Here is a 25000-nt window from a genome sequence, read left to right as displayed (position 1 = left end):
AGATATATAACCATCCACAATGAAGATAACATGAGGTTGGGAAGAGGAAGGAAACTGGTACTTATGACTGTTTGCCTCAGTAAAAGGTATCCTTACTGGCATAGGGGTGCATTGTAGACAAGGACATGGTTTGAGTTACCTTCCTCTTCCTATTCTGCATGTACATTCTTCACCTGTGGTACTTTAGAGCAAGAGGTTGGGAACTTGCTATTTGCATCATTTCATAAAGATAGTGCTTGCTAGAGATGTGGATGTATGTCATTCAGGTTCTCTCTCATGCTGGTGCTAGAAGAAAGTAGTGCCATCAATGCATTTTGCTTGATATTACAGCAATTATAGTAATTATGACTGCAGTTGTCATCATCACTCACCTATCACACCGGGACGTATTTTCGCCTACTCCCGCTATTGCCAGGAAGATAACAAGTGTGTGATGCTTCGCGCCGGGGTGTTTTCTCGCTATGCGGGGCTGCGCTAATCCTCTCAGCATTTTTCACCCACTCTATTCTTGTGGTTTTCTGAATGTATGTACAATGTAAAGGCATATAAAAATATTGCCATGTTCAGATGAGTTATTTTAGTCAAAAAACATGTTACAGTAATGCCTTTTTAGTTTTATTTTGTTGAACTTTCCTTATATTCTTCACATCTATGGGAAAATACCAAAGGAAAGTGGAACCAATCTCTTAGTGGGGCATCAAAAAATATGTTTTATACTTTTTTTTTCGAAAACGGTAAGAACAACAATATGAATAATCATACATACATATGAGTATGTACATGTACCGTGTGACGTGACATGACATGATGTGATATCAAGGTTAATCAACAAATTAGAAGGAGTATTGCATTAGTAATTTTTTACTTTATTTTATTTCTTGGCCAAACACATTGATTTTACAATAGTTTTTGGACTCAGATCTTTTTATTCAACCGATCAAGAAGCAGAAATTACCATGTCATCAGTATCACGTAGTTTTACTGTGACATAATTTTTTTAACGTTATATCTCATTTTATGACATTCAAACGCCTAAACTAAAGTAACAGTGTAAGAAACTATGTAAAACGATTATATTTGAGAACAATCTAGCGATCTATTGCTGACGTTTCAGCACGTCACATTGCCCTGCCCGTGACTCGGCCAGAAAATTAACCACGTCTCAGGGTGTTACCCGGGTCCGTGGATATTTTTCTACCCTGTGATAGCACGTCAACCGGCATGAATGGGTTAAAATAACAGTGATCCAAAATTCCTGAACTTCATGTATATCATGACACTTGGCATCAGGCCGGATAATGTGCTGATACGTTTCGTGGTTTTTGCGTCAGACGCCGGTGATGAGATATCTGGGCAAGGCCGGGGCTTAGGGTGAACAAGTGGGCAGCCCAGGCTCACGGCTTGTGTGCCCGAGAGTCTCGAGGCGTTAGGCTTATGCGTTTGAAAACCCCAGCATTATGACCATACAAAGCCGGAATCGCCCCGGCATGAATGGGTTAATGTAGATATATTTGGTTATTTTACAATTTGTTTTTATTTCTTTATTTTTATGTGTAGAAGAAAATAAGAGCCTATCAACTGTTATGTTACAGAGGTTTGTGTGTCCACGTCATGTATGTCACATGTGTGCTGCAAATGCTGATGATATGGGTGACCCTTTAGCAAGAACGCCTCCATTCACTCGCTGCTTAAGATGCCCTACAACCTATCACACAGGTTAGTAAGGAGTAATTATATATATATGCTTAGTTTTAATGTTTGTATTCCAATATTTTTCTTTAATAGAACAATTGAAATTATTTCTGAAAGTTTAATATAATTAATATCCAATGTAATCAAAGAATCTGTTAATCTTTTGTTACTGCTACCAGGTGAAGAGTGCATTGCTGCTGGCACAGAGGAAATCTCCCAGCAACATCATATTTGTACAAAACACCTCACTTTACCCAAGAATACAGCACATCATGTTAATGTGAATTGGTGCTTCTGTTGTTCTAAGGTTAGCAAATTGTCTATTCTTTATTTTACAAACAAATTTTTCACGTGAGTTTGTCAAAATATAATTTTAAAATGTGATATTTCTTTGTTGTTTGTTGTAAGTATGGTATAAAATATATCTGTAATAGTAATAGTTTTGCTACTAGTCTTGAAATAACTTAGTAGTTGATCTCAGGTTTTTAAGTTGCAATCAAATTCTGTTGTAAAAAAAAAAAGTTTTGGTAGATTCAATGATAGAATATTCTATAATTTGTTTATATGTTGCAGGGTGGTTCATTACTGCTGTGTGACCAATGCCCAGCAGCCTTCCATGCAGACTGCATCAAGATAACTGCACCAGAGGGTGGATATGTCTGTGAGGATTGTGAAAATGGAAAGGTTCCAGTCTATGGTGATATTGTATGGGTGAAATTAGGGATATACAGGTAAGGAGGTAGTGTCAAGAGTTTTATTTGATTTTCATACTTTTGTTATTTTTTATGCTTACTAACATATTTGCATAGTTGAAGACTGTCTGTCTGGTACACCCCCCCCCCCCTCATTAAATTAGATTGGATCCGTGTCTGTTTGTTTCACTCTCTCTCACTCTCTCTTTCTTTCTCTCTCTCACTCTCTCTCCCTCCCTCTCTCTCTCTCCCTCTCCCTCTCTCTCTCTCTCGCTCTCCCTCTCTCCCTCCCTCTCTCTCCCTCTCTCCCTCTCTCTCTCTCTCTCTCCCTCCCTCCTTTCTCTCTCTCTCTCTCTCTCTCTTTCTTTCTCTCTCTCTCTCTCTCTCTCTCTCTCTCTCATATGAACAGTAATACTCTTTGATATGTAGTTTGTAATCAGAACCTAAGATTTTTGTTTTCAATTTCAGGTGGTGGCCAGGACAAGTGTTGCACCCTAGGTTCATTCCAGACAACATCGAAAACCTTCCCCATCAGCAGGGCATGTTTTGTGTTCACTTCTTTGGTTCCAACGACTACTACTGGGTCACTAAGGGTCGTGCATTCCACTATCAGGAAGGGGTGAGTACTGTCGAGGTTCGTAACATAAATTCCTGTGATTCGATGATGCAGTTTTAGTGGGTGGAAAAATGTTCATTTTTTCAAGTGTGTTCTTGCTCAGCTATCATTCATCTCTCACTTAGGATAAGGGATCAAAGGCAGCATCCAGTAAAACACTAGAGAAACAGTTCCAGAGAGCCTTAGAGGAGGCTGTTGAAGCATATCGCGCTCAGAAAATCAGGAAAGCGCAACAAGAAGCACATCGCTCTGAGAAGGGCAACTTGGTATGTAACATGGCTTCTTATTCAATTTTTTTGAAGTTCCAAATTCTTGTCTCTCAATATTGTTAAATCCCTGGTTGTGTAACATGATGCAATTTTCCTGTTTCATTTTGGACAGCAATTTGTAAGTAAAATGTCACACTAACTAACTGCTTTGATGTGAATATATGGCATTGAAGTGCGAATAAAAGGTAAACCAGTGTGTGTAAACAAGGATCTTCAGAGTAAATTGTCTAATTGGCATCTTACTCGTAAGTAGAGTCTAATATAGAAATTTGATATGAAAAATGTAGAAACATTGACCTCGGCAATCATTCTGATACAAAAATTACTTAAGTATGACGGCCATCAATTTCATACATAAACTCCTCAGAAGTACATTCTTATATGTGCGTAGGACCTATGTCTCTGTATTTTCCTTTTTGCTACAAGGAGGACATTGGTATAATTCTTTGGGCTGACTATAGAAAAACATATTTCTCATCAGGGGGAAAAAGATGGGGAAAACCTCAGTCTTTCTATCTTATATATAGTCTTTCACAATGTTTGTTTAAGGAATCTAAAGCATGGAAAAAATATTGTTCCAAATATCAGAATTTATAATTACTTATATAGTCAGCAATACATAATCAAAGCCAAACTACTTGTACAAAAAAAAAAGAAAAAGAAAAGAAAACTAACCCACCTTCCCTGCCCCAACAGAAACCTCCTCCTTATGTCAGAATTGATTCCAATCGTCCTGTTGGTAATGTACGTCTGAGCAAAGTAGACCTTGCGGCCGTCAACCGGTGTGATTGTGATCCTGACTCTGAAAATCCCTGTGGATCTGATGAAAAGTGTTTAAACAGGTTTGTAATTCTACCCCATGTGTGTATGAATGCTTTGAAATGTGTCAAGGAGTGAATTTTAAACTTTTCTTTCTCTATGTGTGAGACAAATTGATTTTGCAAAAGAATTGTAATATTTTTTGCATTACTTGATAAGAATGCATGTCATTGATATCCAATGTCAAGACTTTGGGATGTTAGCTGCATAATATGTAGGCATCTGTGATAGAACTGATCCAATATTTTGGAAATGGGAATGAAACTTTTTTATGTTATTATTATACTATAATGATATGGTATGCAAAGTTATGTGAGCTTATAAAGTAAAGATGAGTTCTGCATGTTGAGACAAATCCATGCCGCTTACACCTGGTACAATCATGTATTGATTTATTTGTTTATTTTTGCCCAAAATTGAATTATAAACCCATTGCAGACGGGTGTTATGATTTACATGACATCTATGATTAGGCCTAAAAGACAGGCGTCAATGCATACACGATGCAACATCGGAAAATGCTTACAGTTGAAGTGCACCCATAGTCACAAAGTATTATGACTATAATGGTGCTGGTTTCAGAGCTACAACTTTCCCAAGTCAGCCTTAACCATTGTCTTGTGATGGATTTAAGGGAAAATATTCATCAGGCAAGTCTGTATTGCCCAGAGGTAGGAGAAAATATTTTCCGTCCTTCTGAATTATAGGTGCTGCCGGAGGCATCAGAATCACCTATCCTGACTGCCAGTTAGCTCATTCAGCACCCTGTCTGCAATGGGTTAACACTCATGAAGATTTTGCCTTTTGTAATTTTAACCCATTCACGACGGGGGCATTCCAGCCTTGCATGTCACAATGCCGGGGCTTTCGAACGTTTAGGCCTAAATCAGTTAAATAACCGATGCCATATCGCGTCCCCAGCGAACAGGCCTAATATGCGCGGTACAATGTTGTACCACCCGTCACGAGAGGGTTAATGGTATTATGACTCTTAAATTATTTTTTGGCTGCATTCATTTTCTGTACTACTGCTTCAAGTATTTGTGTTGCTGTACCCTTGCTTTGTTGAAAATTTAATGTTTTAGGTGAGAGAGAACAAATTTCTGTAGAAAGTCATAGTATATACTTTCATAGTGAGGCTATGAATCAAATTATTACAATCCATGCACAATGAAAACCAAATCTTAAAGAGACTATATAAAATCTTTCACCATTATTGACCTGATCATTGGCTGTAGTATAGCTTGATTTATGTATTTTGAGATTTTCCAATAGAGAGTTGTGTTAACACTTCAATAGAGTTGGTAATTGGTAATTGAACAGTGTTTCTTTTACATTCTTAAAGTATTATTAAAGGATTCCTGTTTCAGAATGTTAATGTTTGAATGCATGCGTGAAGTTTGTGGAGCAGGGGACAAATGTGGCAACCAGAGGTTCCAGAAGCGACTTTATCCTAATTTGTGCTGTTTTAAGACTGAGAGCCGAGGCTGGGGCCTAAAAGCGCTTGAAGATATCAAAAAAGGTAAGTCCTATACAAGAAGAAATATGTTTTTCTACTTTTGATAGGATTATTATATTTTCAGGTACCATATGGGTCATTTTTTATGTTGAAGTATGTTTGTTATTTTCTCTTTATTATTTCAGGTCAGTTTGTGATAGAGTATGTAGGAGAGCTTATTGATGACGAGGAATTCAGGCGGCGTATTGAAGAGATGCACAAAGTCAAGGAAGAAAATTACTACTTCCTCACCATTGACAAAGACATCATGATAGATGCTGGTCCAAAGGGGAATTTGGCAAGGTGGGGCAATACAATAGCAGAAGGAATTATTTGTTTTCTTTTCATCTTTTACAAAAATTTCCTGAAACATTCTACTTTTTGTTTAGCTTGAGTATAAGACAACTGTCAGTGCAATATGTAAAACAATTATAAGAGAATATATTGCTTACACTTTAACTCAAACTATATAATTATTTGATTTTTCCCCTGAACAAGTGTTAATTCCTTTATTTTCACCAGGTTCATGAACCATTCATGTCAGCCTAATTGTGAAACCCAGAAATGGACTGTGGGAGGGGACACCAGGGTAGGACTCTTTTCCATCTGTGATATTCCTGCTGGCTCAGAACTCACTTTTAACTACAACCTGCAATGTGTTGGCACAGAAAAGAAGCGTTGCAGCTGTGGGGCACCAAACTGCAGTGGCTTCATTGGTGTAAAGGTACAAAAGGTTAGTGGAGATCTTGGTATAACATTCACATCTGTATTTATTATTAAGGAGTGAAATCAGTGAACATAGGTATTTTTATGATGTGTAAAAAGATTGAGCTCAGTTTTCTGAATGCCCATTGAAAAATGAATACTTTTTTCTATTTGTTGGCTTTGCATTTTTTAGCAGACTGAATCCCAAGGCCCGAAAAGAGAAAAGCTTGGCAAGCGTAAACGAAAACGTCGTAGACGCGAAGCGAAGATGTCAGAAGATGAGTGTTTTAGATGTGGCAGTCATGGGGACTTGATATTGTGTGATGTAGCTGCTTGTCCAAAGGGTTACCATCTTCAGTGCTTAGGTTTAGAAAAGCTACCAAAAGGTAAGCAGGAAGTATATTAATAGATCAAATGATCTATGCATGTTCTCTCTCATACCACTTTAACCTCACGATGCCTCACGGATTTGCCTAATGCCTCTCCAACCAGCAATATAGCAAGAGTGCACAGCTATATTGAAACACACACACACACACTCACTCACTCACTCACTCACTCACTCACTCACTCACTCACTCACACTCACACACTCACTCTCTCACTCTCTCACTCTTTCTTTCTTTTCTTTTCTTTGTATAGTTATAGTTATAGTTATATTTATACACATACATTCTGAGGATGAAGTAATTGCAACATATTTATCAGATTTCTTGCACTGTCAAGTTATTTAGACCCACTTATACCTTTTTCTACATGTTTTTATTTATATATGTATCTATGTATATATGTTTATATACATGCGTGTGTGTGTGTGTGTGTTAATATTGATATTTATATGTCTGTATGTATGTATATATATATATATATATATATATATATATATATATATATATATATATATATATATATATATTATATATATTATATATATATATACATATATATATACATATATATTTATTTATTTATTTATATATAAATAAATAGATAGATATATGTGTATATATATATATATATATATATATTTATATTAGATATATAGATATATAGATAGATAGATAGATATATGTATATATATGTATAGATAGGTATATGTGTGTATATATATATAGACAGATATATGTGTATATATATAGATATAGATAGAAAGATAGATAGATATATGTGTGTATATAGATGTATGTATAGTTATAGATATAGATATATATATATCATATGTTTTTTTTAGAATTATTATTATTACTGTTTATGACCACAGGCAAGTGGATATGCCCGTGGCACCATTGCGATGAGTGTGGACAGCGAAGCACACGCTTGAATCGGTGTGATTTTTGCCCAAACTCATTCTGCCGTCAGCACCTGTCAGGTAATCTACAGACCGTGTCGGGCATCGGCAATGTTTGTCAGGAGCACGATCATGAGGAACTGGAGGCGGTGAGTTGTGTTGGTTATGTGTGTTGGTTATCACAATTTTCTTAAAATAACTAAGCTGGAATTTTAGTCCACATAAGGTATACCTAAAGGACTTGATGCTTGTTTATTATTACTTTTATTATAATTTTTACTATTATTATGACCTTTATTATTATTATTGTGTTTATCAATAATTTAAAGTATGGGATAGACAAATCTTTTAAGATATTTATCAGAGACTCGACTCATGTTCCAAGTTGAGAACTTCAATCAACCACACTAGAATAGATTGTTTTATTTATTTCTAACTCTATTAGACCCTTAGAAAACAAATAGGAAGATATATATATATATATATATATATATGCATATATATATATATATATATATATATATTTATATTTATATTTATATTTATATGTAGATATCACACTGTTAATTTAGGAGTCAGGCTTTTGAAATCTTTTGTTATTGGTTTATTCCTTTTTTCATAATTACAATTATTATTATTATTATTATTATTATTGCTATTATTATTTCAGTTAATAATTTTTATTTCAACAAGTGTTCTAATATATAAAAGTATTTCACATGAAGGTCTAAATTTACAATAACTTAGCAAATGAGAAACTTGGACCATGCCCCTTTTTCAGCTCAGAGGTCAGATGGAAATGGCAGCGAATGAGGCTTTGTTATCTGTTGACCATAGTGAGCAGCCAGTAGAAGACGCTGAAGTAAGCAAGACTACAGTCCTTCAGACTTCAGATGCAAAATACAAAGACTTTGCAGAAACGCCAAAGGACAGATCAGAGAAAGCCACAATTGAAGGGTCGTCAAAATCTGTTGCCAATGGTGTACTTGCAATGGATACAGCAGTGAAAGTACAAGAAGGGCAAGATGCAGCCTCTCCAAAGAAGAGTGCTGCAGTGCTCCCCCTACGGAAAAAGATTGGATATGGTAGAACACAAAGATTTTCCAAGGTGCCTGATGGACCAGAAAATAGCTCAGCTGTGATCAATGTTTCAGGAGATGTATTGGAGGAGAAAAGTTCAGCTAAGCATAGTGGGCCTCAAAGGGCATTGAAAACAGTAGCTCGGAAGACTGTCAGGAGTAAACGAGCTCAGTCAGACAGTGTTGCCAAGCCTGTCAATGAGGCATGATATTGAGTGTAAGCATTTCGAGTTCTAGATGATTCATTCATTTTTTGCAAAGCCAAAAATATATTTATTTTATTGTTTTGCCTTTGTGTTACTACATTAAAAATGAACAGCACAAAGTTCTAGGGCTCAGTGTTTTAGTTATGTAGAAGCTAGTCGAATATCTGTATTTAACAGATGAATTAAAATGTTACTTGTATTTATTACGTTGCGTGTCATGATGCATTGTCATTTTAACATTTTATTTCATTTTTAGGTATCAAGTTCATGGAACCTCAGGTTGATCTTTCATTTCATTTCATAGTTTGCAAACATGATGCTAGCTTTGAGTCGTATTAAACCTCTGTGCACAGATGTAACCTGAGTGATATTCTTTCATTCTTAGGCCTGTTTTGATTTCTTACCATTTAATTACTTATAAATATCAATATTTTAAAAGATGATTTGTATAATTTTTGACAATATATGTAATGCCAGAGGTTATAGATAGATATCTATATTTTGTCCTTTTTTAATGTAATCTAGACAGGATTTTACAAATGTCCATTTTGGAGTTAGGGTTGATACTATGCCTTTTGAGTCATGCATTTGAAAAAGACAGTCATTGTCATTTTTCTATTTTGTGTTGCATACACTTAAAGTAATTGGACCCTCCTTTCATACTGACTGTCTTGAGTGACAGACTGTCTTTCAAGGACAATAAACTTTACAAAAAAAGAAAAAAAGTATTCCTCCTTCATATTATATCAGTATCTTGGCCATGCAGTTGGATTGATGCATTATTTTTTAAAGCATTTTGGATTAATTTTATGTAGGTTAAAATAACTTGAACAACCTAGATAACAGTTTAACCCTCTCGTGACGGGTGGTACAACATTGTACCGCGCATATTAGGCCTGTTCGCTGGGGACGCGATATGGCGTCGGTTATTTAACTGATTTAGGCCTAGCGTTCGAAAGCCCCGGCATTGTGACATGCAAGGCTGGAATGCCCCCGTCGTGAATGGGTTAATAGTAAACAAACATAAGGAGTATATTTTAAAGTTTAATTAAGTACTTGAAGGAATTTTTTTACAAATTATGTAGTCCAGATTGCTTTCAGAAATTTTGCCAAGAATTATAGGCAGTATAACGTCCTCAGTGATACAGTAACACCTCTGAGGCCGAGCTAGCTCAAAGGTAACACATGGATTTTCCCCTCGGGTTAACCCACGTTCACACCAAACTCAGGGCACAAGATTTTTCTACAGTTACCATCCTTGTGATTAGCAAGGTTGCCCATCACAATCTTGCTTACTGCAGTACCGACTCAGGCCTGTATGGATGAAGAGGACCCTTGGGCTGTATATGGTAAATTATGGTATGCACTGTTGTGCTAGCACTATCTTTTACTCAGTCACTCTATTGGAAACACCTTTAGTCTTTTATTTAAGGGGACCATTTGGCTTCAAAGTTGTTATAGATGTAATATAAAGTTTGATATTTTTTACATCTGTTAGTTGTGAACTCTCCTATAAACTTGACCTCCAACTCCCACCCCCACCCCCGCCCCCACCCCGCCCCCAACATTTTTCAGATTCCCTGATGATGGGGTTCAAAAAAAGATTTTTTCCTTCTCTTCCTTTTTACTTTTTGCTGGGAAACAAGAATGAAATTTAATTTTTTAAAAGTTTTTAACATTTATTATTCCTCAGCTTCTTTTACACACACAAGAAGTTCTCTTGATTTTGATTTGAAGGATGAATTAGATAAAATCTGTATTAAATGATTTTGTTGTGCAGATTTCTTTTTTTTTTATTGTATGTATATTGATATTGTGCATTTTTTAAAACTAAAAATGGGGGATAGCCTCCAAGAAAGAATAAAATTATAATTTCCCTCCTGCCCTTTCTTAGGCCATAATTTTTGATTGATGACAGTGGGACTGGTTTCATTCCATTCAGGAAGGTAAAGACGTGTAGCATTCAGTTCTTTTAATTTATTGGAGGTTTAAAAAATAAAGTGAGAAATATGACTTTTTTTTCTTCTTCTTCTTCTTCTTCTTCTTCTTCTTCTTCTTCTTCTTCTTCTTCTTCTACAAATATGTACAACTTTGCAGAGCCATGATATAAATACAGGATTGAGAATGAAGGTGGCTATTCACGTCTTTGACCATCTTCTGAATGAAAAGAGACCAGTCCCATCTTCATAGGTGAAAAATTACAATCTGAGTTATGGCAGGAAGAATCAAAACTCAGCCTATGTATATATATATATTTATTTATTTATTTATTTATTTATTATTATTATTTTTTAAGGTGCTTAAAAAAGAGCTTTAAGAGCTCCACCCAGCAGGAAAATAAAGGAGAAGAGCAGAAACTGCTACTTCGCATAAAACCAAGAATAAAAAAAAAAGAATGTCCAACTTTACTGCTGACATGCCACTATAGTAAATATTATATTTGCCACTGTATTATCACTATTACATATTTACCACTATAGATAGGACTTGAATATATTAGTCCACTACACCAGACTGCTTTATACAGACAGTTTTATAAGAAGAATAGTTGAAATAAAATACACATTATGATTGAAAAAAATATGGGAATGTCTATTTTGAAATGTAAAAATTCTTGGTTCATTAACTTAATTGTGGCCTTGATGAAATTTCTGATCATTCAAGACTGGGATGATCTCATTCTGTTTAGAAAGACTTGTTTCCATTTTTTTCTCATATTTGAAGAGCAAAAAAGGACAGTTCATACTCACAAAAATACACAATATTTGAGAGCTCTAATGTGAAGACACCCTCAGTTTGATCTAGTCTCCATGCTGTTTTTTTTTCCTTTAACTCATAAACCAGTGAATATACAATTTATGTATACATTATTAATTGGGCTTATCTCCCCCCCCATTTTTGACATCTCCGTAATGTGGGATTAAAAGGGTAGAGGTAGAAAATTGCTGATTAAGAGAAAGTGATGAATAGCGTTTTATTTGTGACTTAAACCATGAAGGCCATTGGTTCAGATTGATTTTATTTTCCTTGGCCCCAAAGTGAGTGAATCCTCAGGTTAATTTTACACTGGTCATCGGATGAATTGTAAAGAGCATTTCTATATTATAAACAATATAGCTTAAAGATGATTATGTAATTAAGCCACAAGTGCCACACGTCATGTACTGATGCCACCTGCATGGCATGCTATAGGTTTTATATCAGGATGAGGGAGCAGCACACAATATATCGAGGCCTTTTACACCCTCTTTCGTTCATTCGTTAGATTCAACAGGTTAACAACGGGTAACGTGTTTTTTCGTCATACATGTTGCAGGAGCTTTTGCCTGACGATAGGCGTCATGACGTTCGGGGATTTTGGGTCATTATGTTATTTTATTGTGCTATGAGTAATGAGTAAGTGATGTTGACAATTGCAGTCATGATTATTATAACTGCCGTAATATTAAGCAAAATGGGTTTCAACTACATCCAAAACCTAGATGGCACCACTTTCTTCTAGCACCAGCAGGAGAGAGAGCCTTGAATGGCACCCATCTACGGTCTCTAGCAAGCACTATCTCTATAGAGGGATGGCACATAGCAAGTGCTCAAAAGTACAGCAGATGAAAGATGTGAAGGAAGAAAGAGAGGAAGAAGGTGACTCACACCATGCCCAATGCCTACAATGTGCCCCTGTGACAGTAGGGATGCCTTTTATTGTGGCACTCACTGTCAAAAGCACAAGTTTCCTTACTCTTCCCTACCTCTTAATGTTATCTTGATGTTGGATAGTTATGAGTTTCGTGTTCATTCGAAAAAAAATAAAGTTGATTTTTGCCCTCCCCTAAAACAGCAATACTTCCATCACATTGAGTATAAAGAAAAAATAAGGTGATATGGACCCTGGACTACAATTTTAGTCAACTGCAAAATTGATAGAGCAAGTGATATGACAGATATAAGTCTCTAAAAACAGTAAAACATAAAAAATAACATAAAACGGCTCTAGCTCTACAATGAGCGACTAAAAGGAAGTAGGAAAAATCAAAGTATGTTGCTGAAGCTGCCTCGCTCAGAAATATAACTTAATTAATACATATAGATTATGTATATCAGTACTTTTTCATTCTTTTAAGAATATGTAAGATTATTTCAATGAGTTTGAGAAAGAGATTATGCCACTAGTGACTGAGTTTTGATGCGGAAGATTATTTTCATAGATCAATTAATCAATCACTCATTATGATACCAGTCGTTTTTGTGTTAGTCACTTTCTCTTTTTCTTCCTCTTTCTCTCTCTCTCTCTTTCGCTTCCTCTTTCTCTTTCTCATTCTCTCTCTTTCTTTTTATCTTTCTCTTTCTCTTTCTCTGTCTCCCTTTCTTTTTCTTGTTTCTTTCTCTCTTTCTTTATCTTATTTTTATTTTTATTTATATTTATATTTCTCTCTGTCTCTTTCTCTTTCTCTCTCTTTATTTTCATTTTTCTCTTTATTTTTCTTTTTCTTTTTCTTCTGTTTCTTTCTCTCTTTCTTTTTCTACTTTTTCTTTTTCTTTCTCTCTCTTCCTTTTCTAGAGAAAAGGAGAAACTGATATTTGTAGATAGATTGTATATGCGGATAGATAGGTGTAGACTGATAGATTGAGTTATTCTTCAGAAGATCCGGTATCTACAAATGATCGTTTTACTTTTCAATCTCTAGCCAAAAAATATATCATTGAAGTTATGTCTTACATATTCCAGACAAAGAAATCGAGAAAAAGAGAGCGAGAGCGAGAGAAAATATGTCTGTATACAATGGACAGGCACAAAAGCGACCGGGTGCTGTACGAGTTGCATGTCATTTGGTAATTAACATACATTGCTTCGACTTAGAGGAAAAAAGACACAAAACAAAGGATCCCTGCTTTGAAACCCATCTTTCTTTGGACCACCATCCTCCCCCCCGGCCACAAATACTACCGCCCCCTCTCCTCGCACATTCAAAAAGTCGATCCTTTTACCACCCCAAGTTGGCGTTTGGCGCGTATTGTAGCAATTGGTCTGTATCTTTCGAAAGATTGACAGAAGACACCACGTGAAGGTTTGCTACACTGCCATATCTGTTCCCTCTTTCTTCCTACTCCGTGTGACCTGTCGGGTGGAGATGGCTACCCAGGACAGACACGATGTGACTAAGGTGGAACAAGATTGTTGTCCGCAACTTTGGGGACAATGATTATGCCTGCATCAAAGCTGGTCTGCGCAGTGATTAAAACATCTGTCGCATAAAATTTAATGTAAGTAAAACAGGCTTCGACACTGAATATATTACAAATGCCAAAAACTATCGGGATATATCAGGAAACGAATCTAAGCTACTTGAATGATACTTGTAGTCATACTGAATCGGAACAAAAGAGTTCCTTTCAGAAACAATATCCAAAAATATCAAATTACACACACATCTCACTCAGTAAATGAAAATTCAACAGACCTTATTTGCGAAGCCGATGCGACAGCGACTCCTTGTCTAAACAAGGAAACTAGCCGATTGACCTTGCCAGAATGAGGGACCGAAAAGGCGTATTGCTTTCACAAAAAATATCAGGCTGCGATGAGGATAAGACGAAGTAAAAGGAACACATCAATATTGCGAGTTAGTAGACACGTCACATGTGAATGAAAGAATCCTACACTGAACATTAACTTTAATATGCTAGCGATATTTTGGAAAGAACAGGCTCTTACTAGGGAGATAGATGACATCTTGAACAAAAGACTAAGCCCTCTACAGAGTTCCACGCGATGAGAAACTTTTTTCAAAGAACGCAATGGACAATCCTGAACACTCAGAAAGTCATCCCTCGGAAGTAGAAACACGACAGACATCCATCACGTCTTGAACTCTAATTGAGCGTTCACCAACAAGCATCCTTCATTCTCACCATCGTACTCGAAGCGAGGTCTTCTATGTTGTAGTATTTGAATGACGGCCTTTTTGATCGGAGCCCGACCACCGGTTTGTGTGATTCACGTCTGGTAAATATTCGCACGGGTCAAGGAACCCTTCGACCACTGAGGAGAGAGAGAGTGTGTGTGTGTGTGTGTGTGTGTGTGTGTGTGTGTGTGTGTGTGTGTGTGTGTGTGTGTGTGTGTGTGTGTGTGTGTGTGTGTGTGTGTGTGTGTGTGTGTGTGTGTGTGTGTGTGTGTGTGTGTGTGTGTGTGTGTGTGTGTTATATATATGAAATGTGTGTGACTGAGTGTGAGTGTATGTATGTATGTATATATGTATGTATGTATGTATGTATGTATGTATATATATATATTTATATATTTATATATATATATATATATACAGAGACAGGGACAGAGACGGGGACGGGGACAGAGACGGGGACGGAGACGGATAGAGACGGAGACGGAGACGGAGACGGATAGAGACGGAGACGGATAGAGACGGAGACGGATAGAGACGGAGACGGATAGAGACGGAGACGGATAGAGACGGAGACGGATAGAGACGGAGACGGAGACGGATAGAGACGGAGACGGATAGAGATGGAGACGGATAGAGACGGAGACGGATAGAGACGGAGACGGAGACGGATAGAGACGGAGACGGATAGAGACGGAGACGGATAGAGACGGAGACGGAGACGGATAGAGATGGAGACGGATAGAGACGGATACGGATAGAGACGGAGACGGATAGAGATGGATAGAGACGGAGACGGAGACGGATAGAGACGGAGACGGAGACGGATAGAGACGGAGACGGATAGAGACGGATAGAGACGGAGACGGATAGAGACGGAGACGGAGACGGATAGAGACGGAGACGGATAGAGACAGAGACGGATAGAGACGGAGACGGATAGAGACGGAGACGGATAGAGACGGAGACGGATAGAGACGGAGACGGATAGAGACGGAGACGGATAGAGACGGAGACGGATAGAGACGGAGACGGATAGAGACGGAGACGGATAGAGACGGAGACGGATAGAGACGGAGACGGAGACGGATAGAGACGGAGACGGAGACGGAGACGGATAGAGACGGAGACGGAGACGGATAGAGACGGAGACGGATAGAGACGGAGACGGATAGAGACGGAGACGGATAGAGACGGAGACGGATAGAGATGGAGACGGATAGAGACGGAGACGGATAGAGACGGAGACGGATAGAGACGGAGACGGATAGAGATGGAGACGGATAGAGACGGAGACGGATAGAGACGGAGACGGAGACGGAGACGGAGACGGATAGAGACGGAGACGGATAGAGACGGAGACGGATAGAGACGGAGACGGATAGAGACGGAGACGGAGACGGATAGAGACGGAGACGGATAGAGACGGAGACGGATAGAGACGGAGACGGATAGAGACGGAGACGGATAGAGACGGAGACGGATAGAGACGGAGACGGATAGAGACGGAGACGGAGACGGATAGAGACGGAGACGGATAGAGACGGAGACGGATAGAGACGGAGACGGAGACGGATAGAGACGGAGACGGATAGAGACGGAGACGGAGACGGATAGAGACGGAGACGGAGACGGAGACGGATAGAGACGGAGACGGAGACGGATAGAGACGGAGACGGATAGAGACGGAGACGGATAGAGACGGAGACGGAGACGGATAGAGACAGAGACGGAGACGGAGACGGATAGAGACGGAGACGGATAGAGACGGAGACGGATAGAGACGGAGACGGATAGAGACGGAGACGGATAGAGACGGAGACGGAGAGAGACGGAGACGGAGAGAGACGGAGACGGAGAGAGACGGAGACGGAGACAGACAGAGACGGAGACGGATAGAGACGGAGACGGATAGAGACGGAGACGGATAGAGACGGAGACGGAGACGGACAGAGACGGAGACGGAGACGGACAGAGACGGAGACGGATAGAGACGGAGACGGAGACGGATAGAGACGGAGACGGAGACGGATAGAGACGGAGACGGATAGAGACGGAGACGGAAAGAGACGGAGACGGAGAGAGACGGAGACGGAGAGAGACGGAGACAGATAGAGAAGCAGACGGAGACAGACGGAGAACGAGACGGAGACGGAGACGGATAGAGACGGAGACGGAGACGGATAGAGACGGAGACGGAGACGGATAGAGACGGAGACGGATAGAGACGGAGACGGATAGAGACGGAGACGGATAGAGACGGAGACGGATAGAGACGGAGACGGAGACGGATAGAGACGGAGACGGAGACGGATAGAGACGGAGACGGAGACGGATAGAGACGGAGACGGAGACGGATAGAGACGGAGACGGAGACGGAGACGGATAGAGACGGAGACGGATAGAGACGGAGACGGATAGAGACGGAGACGGATAGAGACGGAGACGGATAGAGATAGAGACGGATAGAGACGGAGACGGAGACGGATAGAGACGGAGACGGATAGAGATGGAGACGGATAGAGATGGAGACGGATAGAGACGGAGACGGAGACGGATAGAGACGGAGACGGAGACGGAGACGGATAGAGACGGAGACGGATAGAGACGGAGACGGAGACGGAGACGGATAGAGACGGAGACGGAGACGGATAGAGACGGAGACGGATAGAGACGGAGACGGATAGAGACGGAGACGGATAGAGACGGAGACGGATAGAGACGGAGACGGATAGAGACGGAGACGGAGACGGATAGAGACGGAGACGGATAGAGACGGAGACGGATAGAGACGGAGACGGAGACGGAGACGGATAGAGACGGAGACGGATAGAGACGGAGACGGAGACGGATAGAGACGGAGACGGAGACGGAGACGGAAAGAGACGGAGACGGATAGAGACGGAGACGGAGACGGATAGAGACGGAGACGGATAGAGACGGAGACGGATAGAGACGGAGACGTAGACGGATAGAGACGGAGACGGATAGAGACGGAGACGGATAGAGACGGAGACGGATAGAGACGGAGACGGATAGAGACGGAGACGGATAGAGACGGAGACGGATAGAGATGGAGACGGATAGAGATGGAGACGGATAGAGACGGAGACGGATAGAGACGGAGACGGATAGAGACGGAGACGGAGACGGATAGAGACGGAGACGGATAGAGACGGAGACGGAGAGAGACGGAGACGGAGACGGATAGAGACGGAGACGGATAGAGACGGAGACGGATAGAGACGGAGACGGAGACGGATAGAGACGGAGACGGAGACGGATAGAGACGGAGACGGATAGAGACGGAGACGGATAGAGACGGAGACGGATAGAGACGGAGACGGAGACGGATAGAGACGGAGACGGATAGAGACGGAGACGGAGACGGATAGAGACGGAGACGGATAGAGATGGAGACGGAGACGGATAGAGACGGAGACGGAGACGGATAGAGACGGAGACGGATAGAGACGGAGACGGATAGAGACGGAGACGGATAGAGACGGAGACGGAGACAGAGAGAGACGGATAGAGATGGAGACGGAGACGGATAGAGACGGAGACGGATAGAGATGGAGACGGATAGAGACGGAGACGGATAGAGACGGAGACGGATAGAGACGGAGACGGAGACGGATAGAGACGGAGACGGATAGAGATGGAGACGGATAGAGACGGAGACGGAGACGGATAGAGACGGAGACGGATAGAGACGGAGACGGATAGAGACGGAGACGGATAGAGACGGAGACGGAGACGGATAGAGACAGAGACGGAGACGGAGACGGATAGAGACGGAGACGGATAGAGACGGAGACGGATAGAGACGGAGACGGATAGAGACGGAGACGGAGACGGATAGAGACGGAGACGGATAGAGACGGAGACGGATAGAGACGGAGACGGATAGAGACGGAGACGGATAGAGACGGAGACGGATAGAGACGGAGACGGAGACGGATAGAGACGGAGACGGAGAGAGAGGGGGACGGAGAGAGAGAGAGACGGAGACGGAGAGAGAGGGAGACGAGACGATAAGACGGAGACGATAGAGACGGAGACGGATAGAGACGGAGACGGCTAGACGGAGAGAGACGGAGACGGAGACGGACAGACGGATAGAGACGGAGACGGATAGAGACGGAGACGGATAGAGACGGAGACGGAGACGGATAGAGACGGAGACGGATAGAGACGGAGACGGATAGAGACGGAGACGGAGACGGATAGAGACGGAGACGGATAGAGACGGAGACGGAGACGGATAGAGACGGAGACGGAGACGGAGACGGAAAGAGACGGAGACGGATAGAGACGGAGACAGATAGAGACGGAGACGGAGACGGATAGAGACGGAGACGGAGACGGAGACGGAAAGAGACGGAGACGGATAGAGACGGAGACGGAGACGGATAGAGACGGAGACGGAGACGGATAGAGACGGAGACGGATAGAGACGGAGACGGATAGAGACGGAGACGGAGACGGATAGAGACGGAGACGGATAGAGATGGAGACGGATAGAGACGGAGACGGATAGAGACGGAGACGGATAGAGACGGAGACGGATAGAGACGGAGACGGAGACGGATAGAGACGGAGACGGAGACGGATAGAGACGGAGACGGATAGAGATGGAGACGGATAGAGACGGAGACGGATAGAGACGGAGACGGATAGAGACGGAGACGGAGACGGATAGAGACGGAGACGGATAGAGACGGAGACGGAGACGGATAGAGACGGAGACGGATAGAGACGGAGACGGAGACGGATAGAGACGGAGACGGAGACGGAGACGGATAGAGACGGAGACGGATAGAGACGGAGACGGATAGAGACGGAGACGGCTACAGAGAGAGACGGAGACGGATAGAGACGGAGACGGATAGAGATGGAGACGGAGACGGATAGAGACGGAGACGGATAGAGATGGAGACGGAGAGAGAGGGAGACGGATAGAGACGGAGACGGAGAGAGACGGAGAGGGAGAGGGAGAGAGAGGGAGACGTAGAGACGGAGACGGATAGAGAACGGAGACGGATAGAGACGGAGACGGCGGATAGAGAGACGGATAGAGACGGAGACGGAGACGGATAGAGACGGAGACGGATAGAGACGGAGACGGATAGAGACGGAGACGGATAGAGACGGAGACGGATAGAGATGGAGACGGATAGAGACGGAGACGGAGACGGATAGAGACGGAGACGGATAGAGACGGAGACGGATAGAGACGGAGACGGATAGAGACGGAGACGGAGACGGATAGAGACGGAGACGGATAGAGATGGAGACGGATAGAGACGGAGACGGAGACGGATAGAGACGGAGACGGAGACGGATAGAGATGGAGACGGATAGAGACGGAGACGGAGACGGATAGAGACGGAGACGGATAGAGATGGAGACGGATAGAGACGGAGACGGATAGAGACGGAGACGGATAGAGACGGAGACGGATAGAGACGGAGACGGATAGAGACGGAGACGGAGACGGATAGAGACGGAGACGGAGACGGAGACGGATAGAGACGGAGACGGATAGAGACGGAGACGGATAGAGACGGAGACGGATAGAGACGGAGACGGAGACGGATAGAGACGGAGACGGATAGAGATGGAGACGGATAGAGACGGAGACGGATAGAGACGGAGACGGATAGAGACGGAGACGGATAGAGACGGAGACGGATAGAGACGGAGACGGAGACGGATAGAGACGGAGACGGATAGAGACGGAGACGGAGACGGATAGAGACGGAGACGGATAGAGACGGAGACGGAGACGGATAGAGACGGAGACGGATAGAGACGGAGACGGAGACGGATAGAGACGGAGACGGATAGAGACAGGGACAGGGACAGGGAGACACACAGAGAGAGATTTAAATACATCGATAGATAGTTAGATAGACCAATGGATATATATATACATATATATATATATATATATATAATATATATATATATATATATATATATATATATATAAAATTTTATTCCATATATGATATATAGATTGACGCACATACAGACATACATAAATAAATAAATAAATAAATAAAAAAATATGTATATATATATAAATATATATATATATATTTATATATATATATATATTTTATATTTATATTTATATGTATATATATATATATATATATATATATATATATATATATATATATATATATATGCGTGTGTGTGTGTGTGTGTGTGTGTGTGTGTGTGTGTGTGTGTGTGTGTGTGTGTGTGTGTGTGTGTGTGTGTGTGTGTGTGTGTGTGTGTGTGTGTGTGTGTGTGTGTGTGTGTGTGTATATATATATATATATAATATATATATATATATATATATATATATATATATACATATATATATATATATATATATATTATACATATATACACATACATATACATATGTATACATATATATATATATATATATATATATATATATATATACATATATATATATATATATATATATATATATATATATATATATATATATATATACATATATATATGTATATATATATATATATATATATATATATATTTATATATATATTTATATTTCTTTCATACATTACTGCATAATATAGTATTGTCTTCATACTTAATAATAGCCGAACCAAAGAACAATTGAGTTTGATTTTCCCTGTTTCTATTGAGTATAGATAACAAAGGTTTAAAATAAATCACATTCAGTGAAACTGCAAAACAGCGTAAAACAACAAGTCTGAAACAGGTTCTCGGCAAATACGCTTTTGAAGTCATTTTAAAATCTTTCAATCCTTCAGCGAATCGCCAAATTTACAAATCATACGTTACATAGGCAAAATCATCAACTCACCCAACGATATTATCTCGAGAACACTGACTACAGCACTCCTAGATGCAGACAGTGGCGAAAGTAACAAGGGGTACAGAGGAGATTTCAGAGGGCACAGATAAATATGGGGGGCACCATGATATTTAACCCAAGGGCATGGGGTCAACTGATTATTATAGCCTAGCCATAAATTAGGAACTTCCTAACTTATCGACCTGAAGCGCAACGCCCATAAGTAGAGGGCATTCTGTATCTCATATTTACTACATAAATCCGGCCCTGAATAGCATAAGCCCTAATCTATACTGCACATGTTCTTAGAACATTTTCTTTGAAGTTTAATATCAGTAGGACAGCCGAGTCCCCTTTACTTAGATTATGTGGACGGAAGGGCGAAAGTGTCAACCATATTATAAGCGAATGCCCTAAATTGGCACAAAAAGAGCACAAGATTAGGCATGACACAATGGCAACTTGGAGATAAATTATAAGCGGTATGAACACACGCCAGAAAATATAGGACGTAACGACCACATTGTTGAGGCTAGGAGACCCGAGATCATTGCAATCGAGAAGGAATGGAAATAATGCAAGTTAATTGATGTTGCGGTCCTAGGAGACACAAGAGTGCGTGAAAAGGAACTGGAGAAAGTGTAGAAGTACCAGGATTTAAAGAGGGAATTTGGAAGACCGTAGGAAATGAAAAGAATGAAAGTCGTACAGGGCGATGTATAACGAAGGATTGTAAGACAAAGATGGAGGAAGAGGGATAAGGATAACAGAGCATTCCCTAACAACAGAAAATAATAACAAAAAGATAAAAGAAAAGAAAACAGATAAAAAAACACTATGAAGTACAGACAGGATATTGGGGGCAGTACTAGAAATACAGAGAATGAGAAGAAAACTCCTTGGTCCTTTGTCATGACGCGCAGTGGTGATTATGACAAGGGTACTAATGACAATAATCATGACGATAAACAGTAATAATGATGATAGCAGCAATATTAATGAATATTAGTTGATATTACAACAATGATGATGGCAACAACAACTATACCGCCACCAAAAAGAACAACAATAATGTAATGACAATAATGATGGTACTGATGATAGTAATGATTGATAATAACAATGATAACGTTGATAATGATAAGGATTACGGTGATAATGATGATACTAACAACAATAATATCAATGATAATGCTTATGATGATACTAATAACAATGATGTCAATGATAATACTTATGATGATAATAATGATAAACATAATGAAAATAATGATAGTGATGATGAGGAGGATAATAATGATAATACCAATAATAGCGATAATAATGATGATGATAACAAGCATAATACTAATTAATTTTGTAATGATGATGACAAAAAGGAAAGTAATAATGACAATGATAATGATACTAAGAGTGACAGTATTATTATCATCATTATTGCTATTATCATTATCATTATCATCATCATTATCACAACCATCAGTATTACTATCAGCATTATTGTCATGATTATTTTATTATTGTTATTATTATCCTTAAAATTATTATTAATATCATTATTACTATTATCATCATTACTATTGTTATTATTATTATTATCATAATCATTTCCATTATTACTATTTTATTATCATTATTACTATTATCATTATCATTATTACTGTTATCATTATTACTGTTATCATTATTACTATTATCATTATCATTATCATTTTCATTATTACTATTGTTATTATCATTATTGTTATTATAACTATTATTATTAGTATTATTATCATCATTACTATTATCATTATTACTATCATTATTATCATCATTACTATTACCATTATCATTATCATTGTTATTATCATTATTGTTATCACTATTATCATTATTATCATCACTACCATCATTATTGTTATTACTATTATCATTATTGTCATCAACAGTATCTATATTATTACTCACATCATTATTATCATGACTTTCATTATCATTACTAATAATTTCGTCATTATCATCCTTTTACGATTATCTTTATTGCTGTCTTAATCATTGTCATTACTATCCGCTATATTGATGATCAACTTATCATTATCCTCTATAGATCTATATATAAAGTTCAGTTCCGAAGATTTTATTTTTCTCCGTTTAATGATCATTAATGTTATTATTGCCATTACCATTGTTACTGCTGTTATTATCATATGTGTGTGCGTGTGTGTGTGTGCATGCGTGTGTATGTATGTGTGTGTATGTGTGTGTGTTTGTGTTTGTGTGTGTGTGTTGTGTGTGTGTGTGTGTGTGTGTGTGTGTGTGTGTGTGTGTGTGTGTGTGTGTGTGTGTGTGTGTGTGTGTGTGTGTGTGTGTGTGTGTGTGTGTGTGTGTGTGTGTGTGTGTGTGTGTGTGTGTGTGTGTGTGTGTGTGTGTGTGTGTGTGTGTGTGTGTGTGTGTGTGTGTGTGCGTGTATGTATGGGCGCGCGCACTCACACATAAGTTCATATTGTCTGCAAAACTGTAAATAGACGAACAATAACACTTTTTATATACATTTTTATCCATACAGGTATATATAAAGTCAAAGTCATGAGAGACATGTTCCCGAATATTTTAATCAACGGAGATATGTTTTGCTTTGCAAGATAAAGGGGATTAACGGGTGGATTTACACGAACGCCTTACGCGAACGCCAATCAGCTGATAGTTGTAAACATAAGTGACTCAAGATCATGCCAAAATAAACAGTTTTTTAATTTTTTCGATGAAACTGGAGGAGAATACGAGACAGAAGAGGAAGAAATAGGAGCCAAGATGCATCGTGTGCTCAAGTAGTTCCATGTGGGAGTTTTCTCCTGGATTCTACAGTAAAATAACCAATGAGTCACAATATAAAGTGAGTAGAGTGGATTGCTTTCATCAGTGAATTTATGTTTTTGTTGATATTACAACATCATTTGCCTCGTCGCTAATATTATCTGATCTGCATATCTGAAAGGGGATCTTGTCTAAGATATGATGAACCAAGGTATGGATGTGTCATTTGTACAGGTTGCCAGGAAGCTAAATTTACGAATATATCGAATGTTATTCACAGAGAATTACTAAAACCTAGTCAAACCTATCTGACACCCTTGGCTGTGTGCCATTAATGCATAGCATAGGTTTGTGGATTTTACATTTCTTCTCTTCATTAATTTGGTCCTTGTGTTCTCAATGGATATAGATGGTGGGTATTTTGTATTTACTGACTGGTAGCTGAGTTGATTTAAATGAGTTTGTGATTGAAAGAATAGTAGTAAATATTATCTTTCAGAAACTAGATATGTGTCATTGTAAGGCCACCTTGTACTTCTATACCAATCTGGAAAATGTGGCACTTTCCAATGAGATATCATACCAGAAGG

The 25000-nt window shown here is 39.7% G+C and overlaps 3 protein-coding genes across 9 annotated transcripts in view; 2 read left to right on the top strand and 1 right to left on the bottom strand.

The window, feature by feature from the left end:
* NSD (Nuclear receptor binding SET domain protein) overlaps positions 1-9589 on the top strand; it is a 31017-nt gene extending 21428 nt beyond the window's left edge. For 4 of the 7 annotated variants that reach the window (XM_086556314.1, XM_086556315.1, XM_086556312.1 and 1 more), the window contains 12 exons: positions 1593-1716; positions 1872-1999; positions 2266-2423; positions 2853-3003; positions 3126-3266; positions 3966-4111; positions 5459-5610; positions 5733-5889; positions 6109-6319; positions 6485-6677; positions 7553-7728; positions 8361-9589. In XM_086556314.1, the coding sequence (XP_086412440.1) occupies positions 1593-1716; positions 1872-1999; positions 2266-2423; positions 2853-3003; positions 3126-3266; positions 3966-4111; positions 5459-5610; positions 5733-5889; positions 6109-6319; positions 6485-6677; positions 7553-7728; positions 8361-8867 (2244 nt within the window). In that variant the 3' untranslated portion in view covers positions 8868-9589. The remainder of the gene's footprint in view (positions 1-1592; positions 1717-1871; positions 2000-2265; positions 2424-2852; positions 3004-3125; positions 3267-3965; positions 4112-5458; positions 5611-5732; positions 5890-6108; positions 6320-6484; positions 6678-7552; positions 7729-8360) is intronic. The other 3 variants (XM_086556318.1, XM_086556316.1, XM_086556317.1) reach the window with 1 other exon arrangement.
* LOC122264353 (uncharacterized) overlaps positions 1-25000 on the bottom strand; it is a 362270-nt gene that overhangs the window by 315608 nt on the left and 21662 nt on the right. The window lies entirely within an intron of this gene.
* Naa60 (N-alpha-acetyltransferase 60) overlaps positions 24008-25000 on the top strand; it is an 8882-nt gene continuing 7889 nt past the window's right edge. The window contains exon 1 of the mRNA XM_086556311.1: positions 24008-24489. Within this exon, the coding sequence (XP_086412437.1) occupies positions 24473-24489 (17 nt within the window). The 5' untranslated portion in view covers positions 24008-24472. The remainder of the gene's footprint in view (positions 24490-25000) is intronic.

The sequence above is a fragment of the Penaeus japonicus genome, unplaced genomic scaffold (assembly GCF_977035675.1).
Source record: "Penaeus japonicus unplaced genomic scaffold, GWHDUDI00000001_assembly GWHDUDI00000032, whole genome shotgun sequence".
Lineage (NCBI taxonomy): Eukaryota > Metazoa > Arthropoda > Malacostraca > Decapoda > Penaeidae > Penaeus > Penaeus japonicus.
Note: the sequence above shows the minus strand (reverse complement) of the source record. Positions and strands in the feature narration are given on the sequence as shown.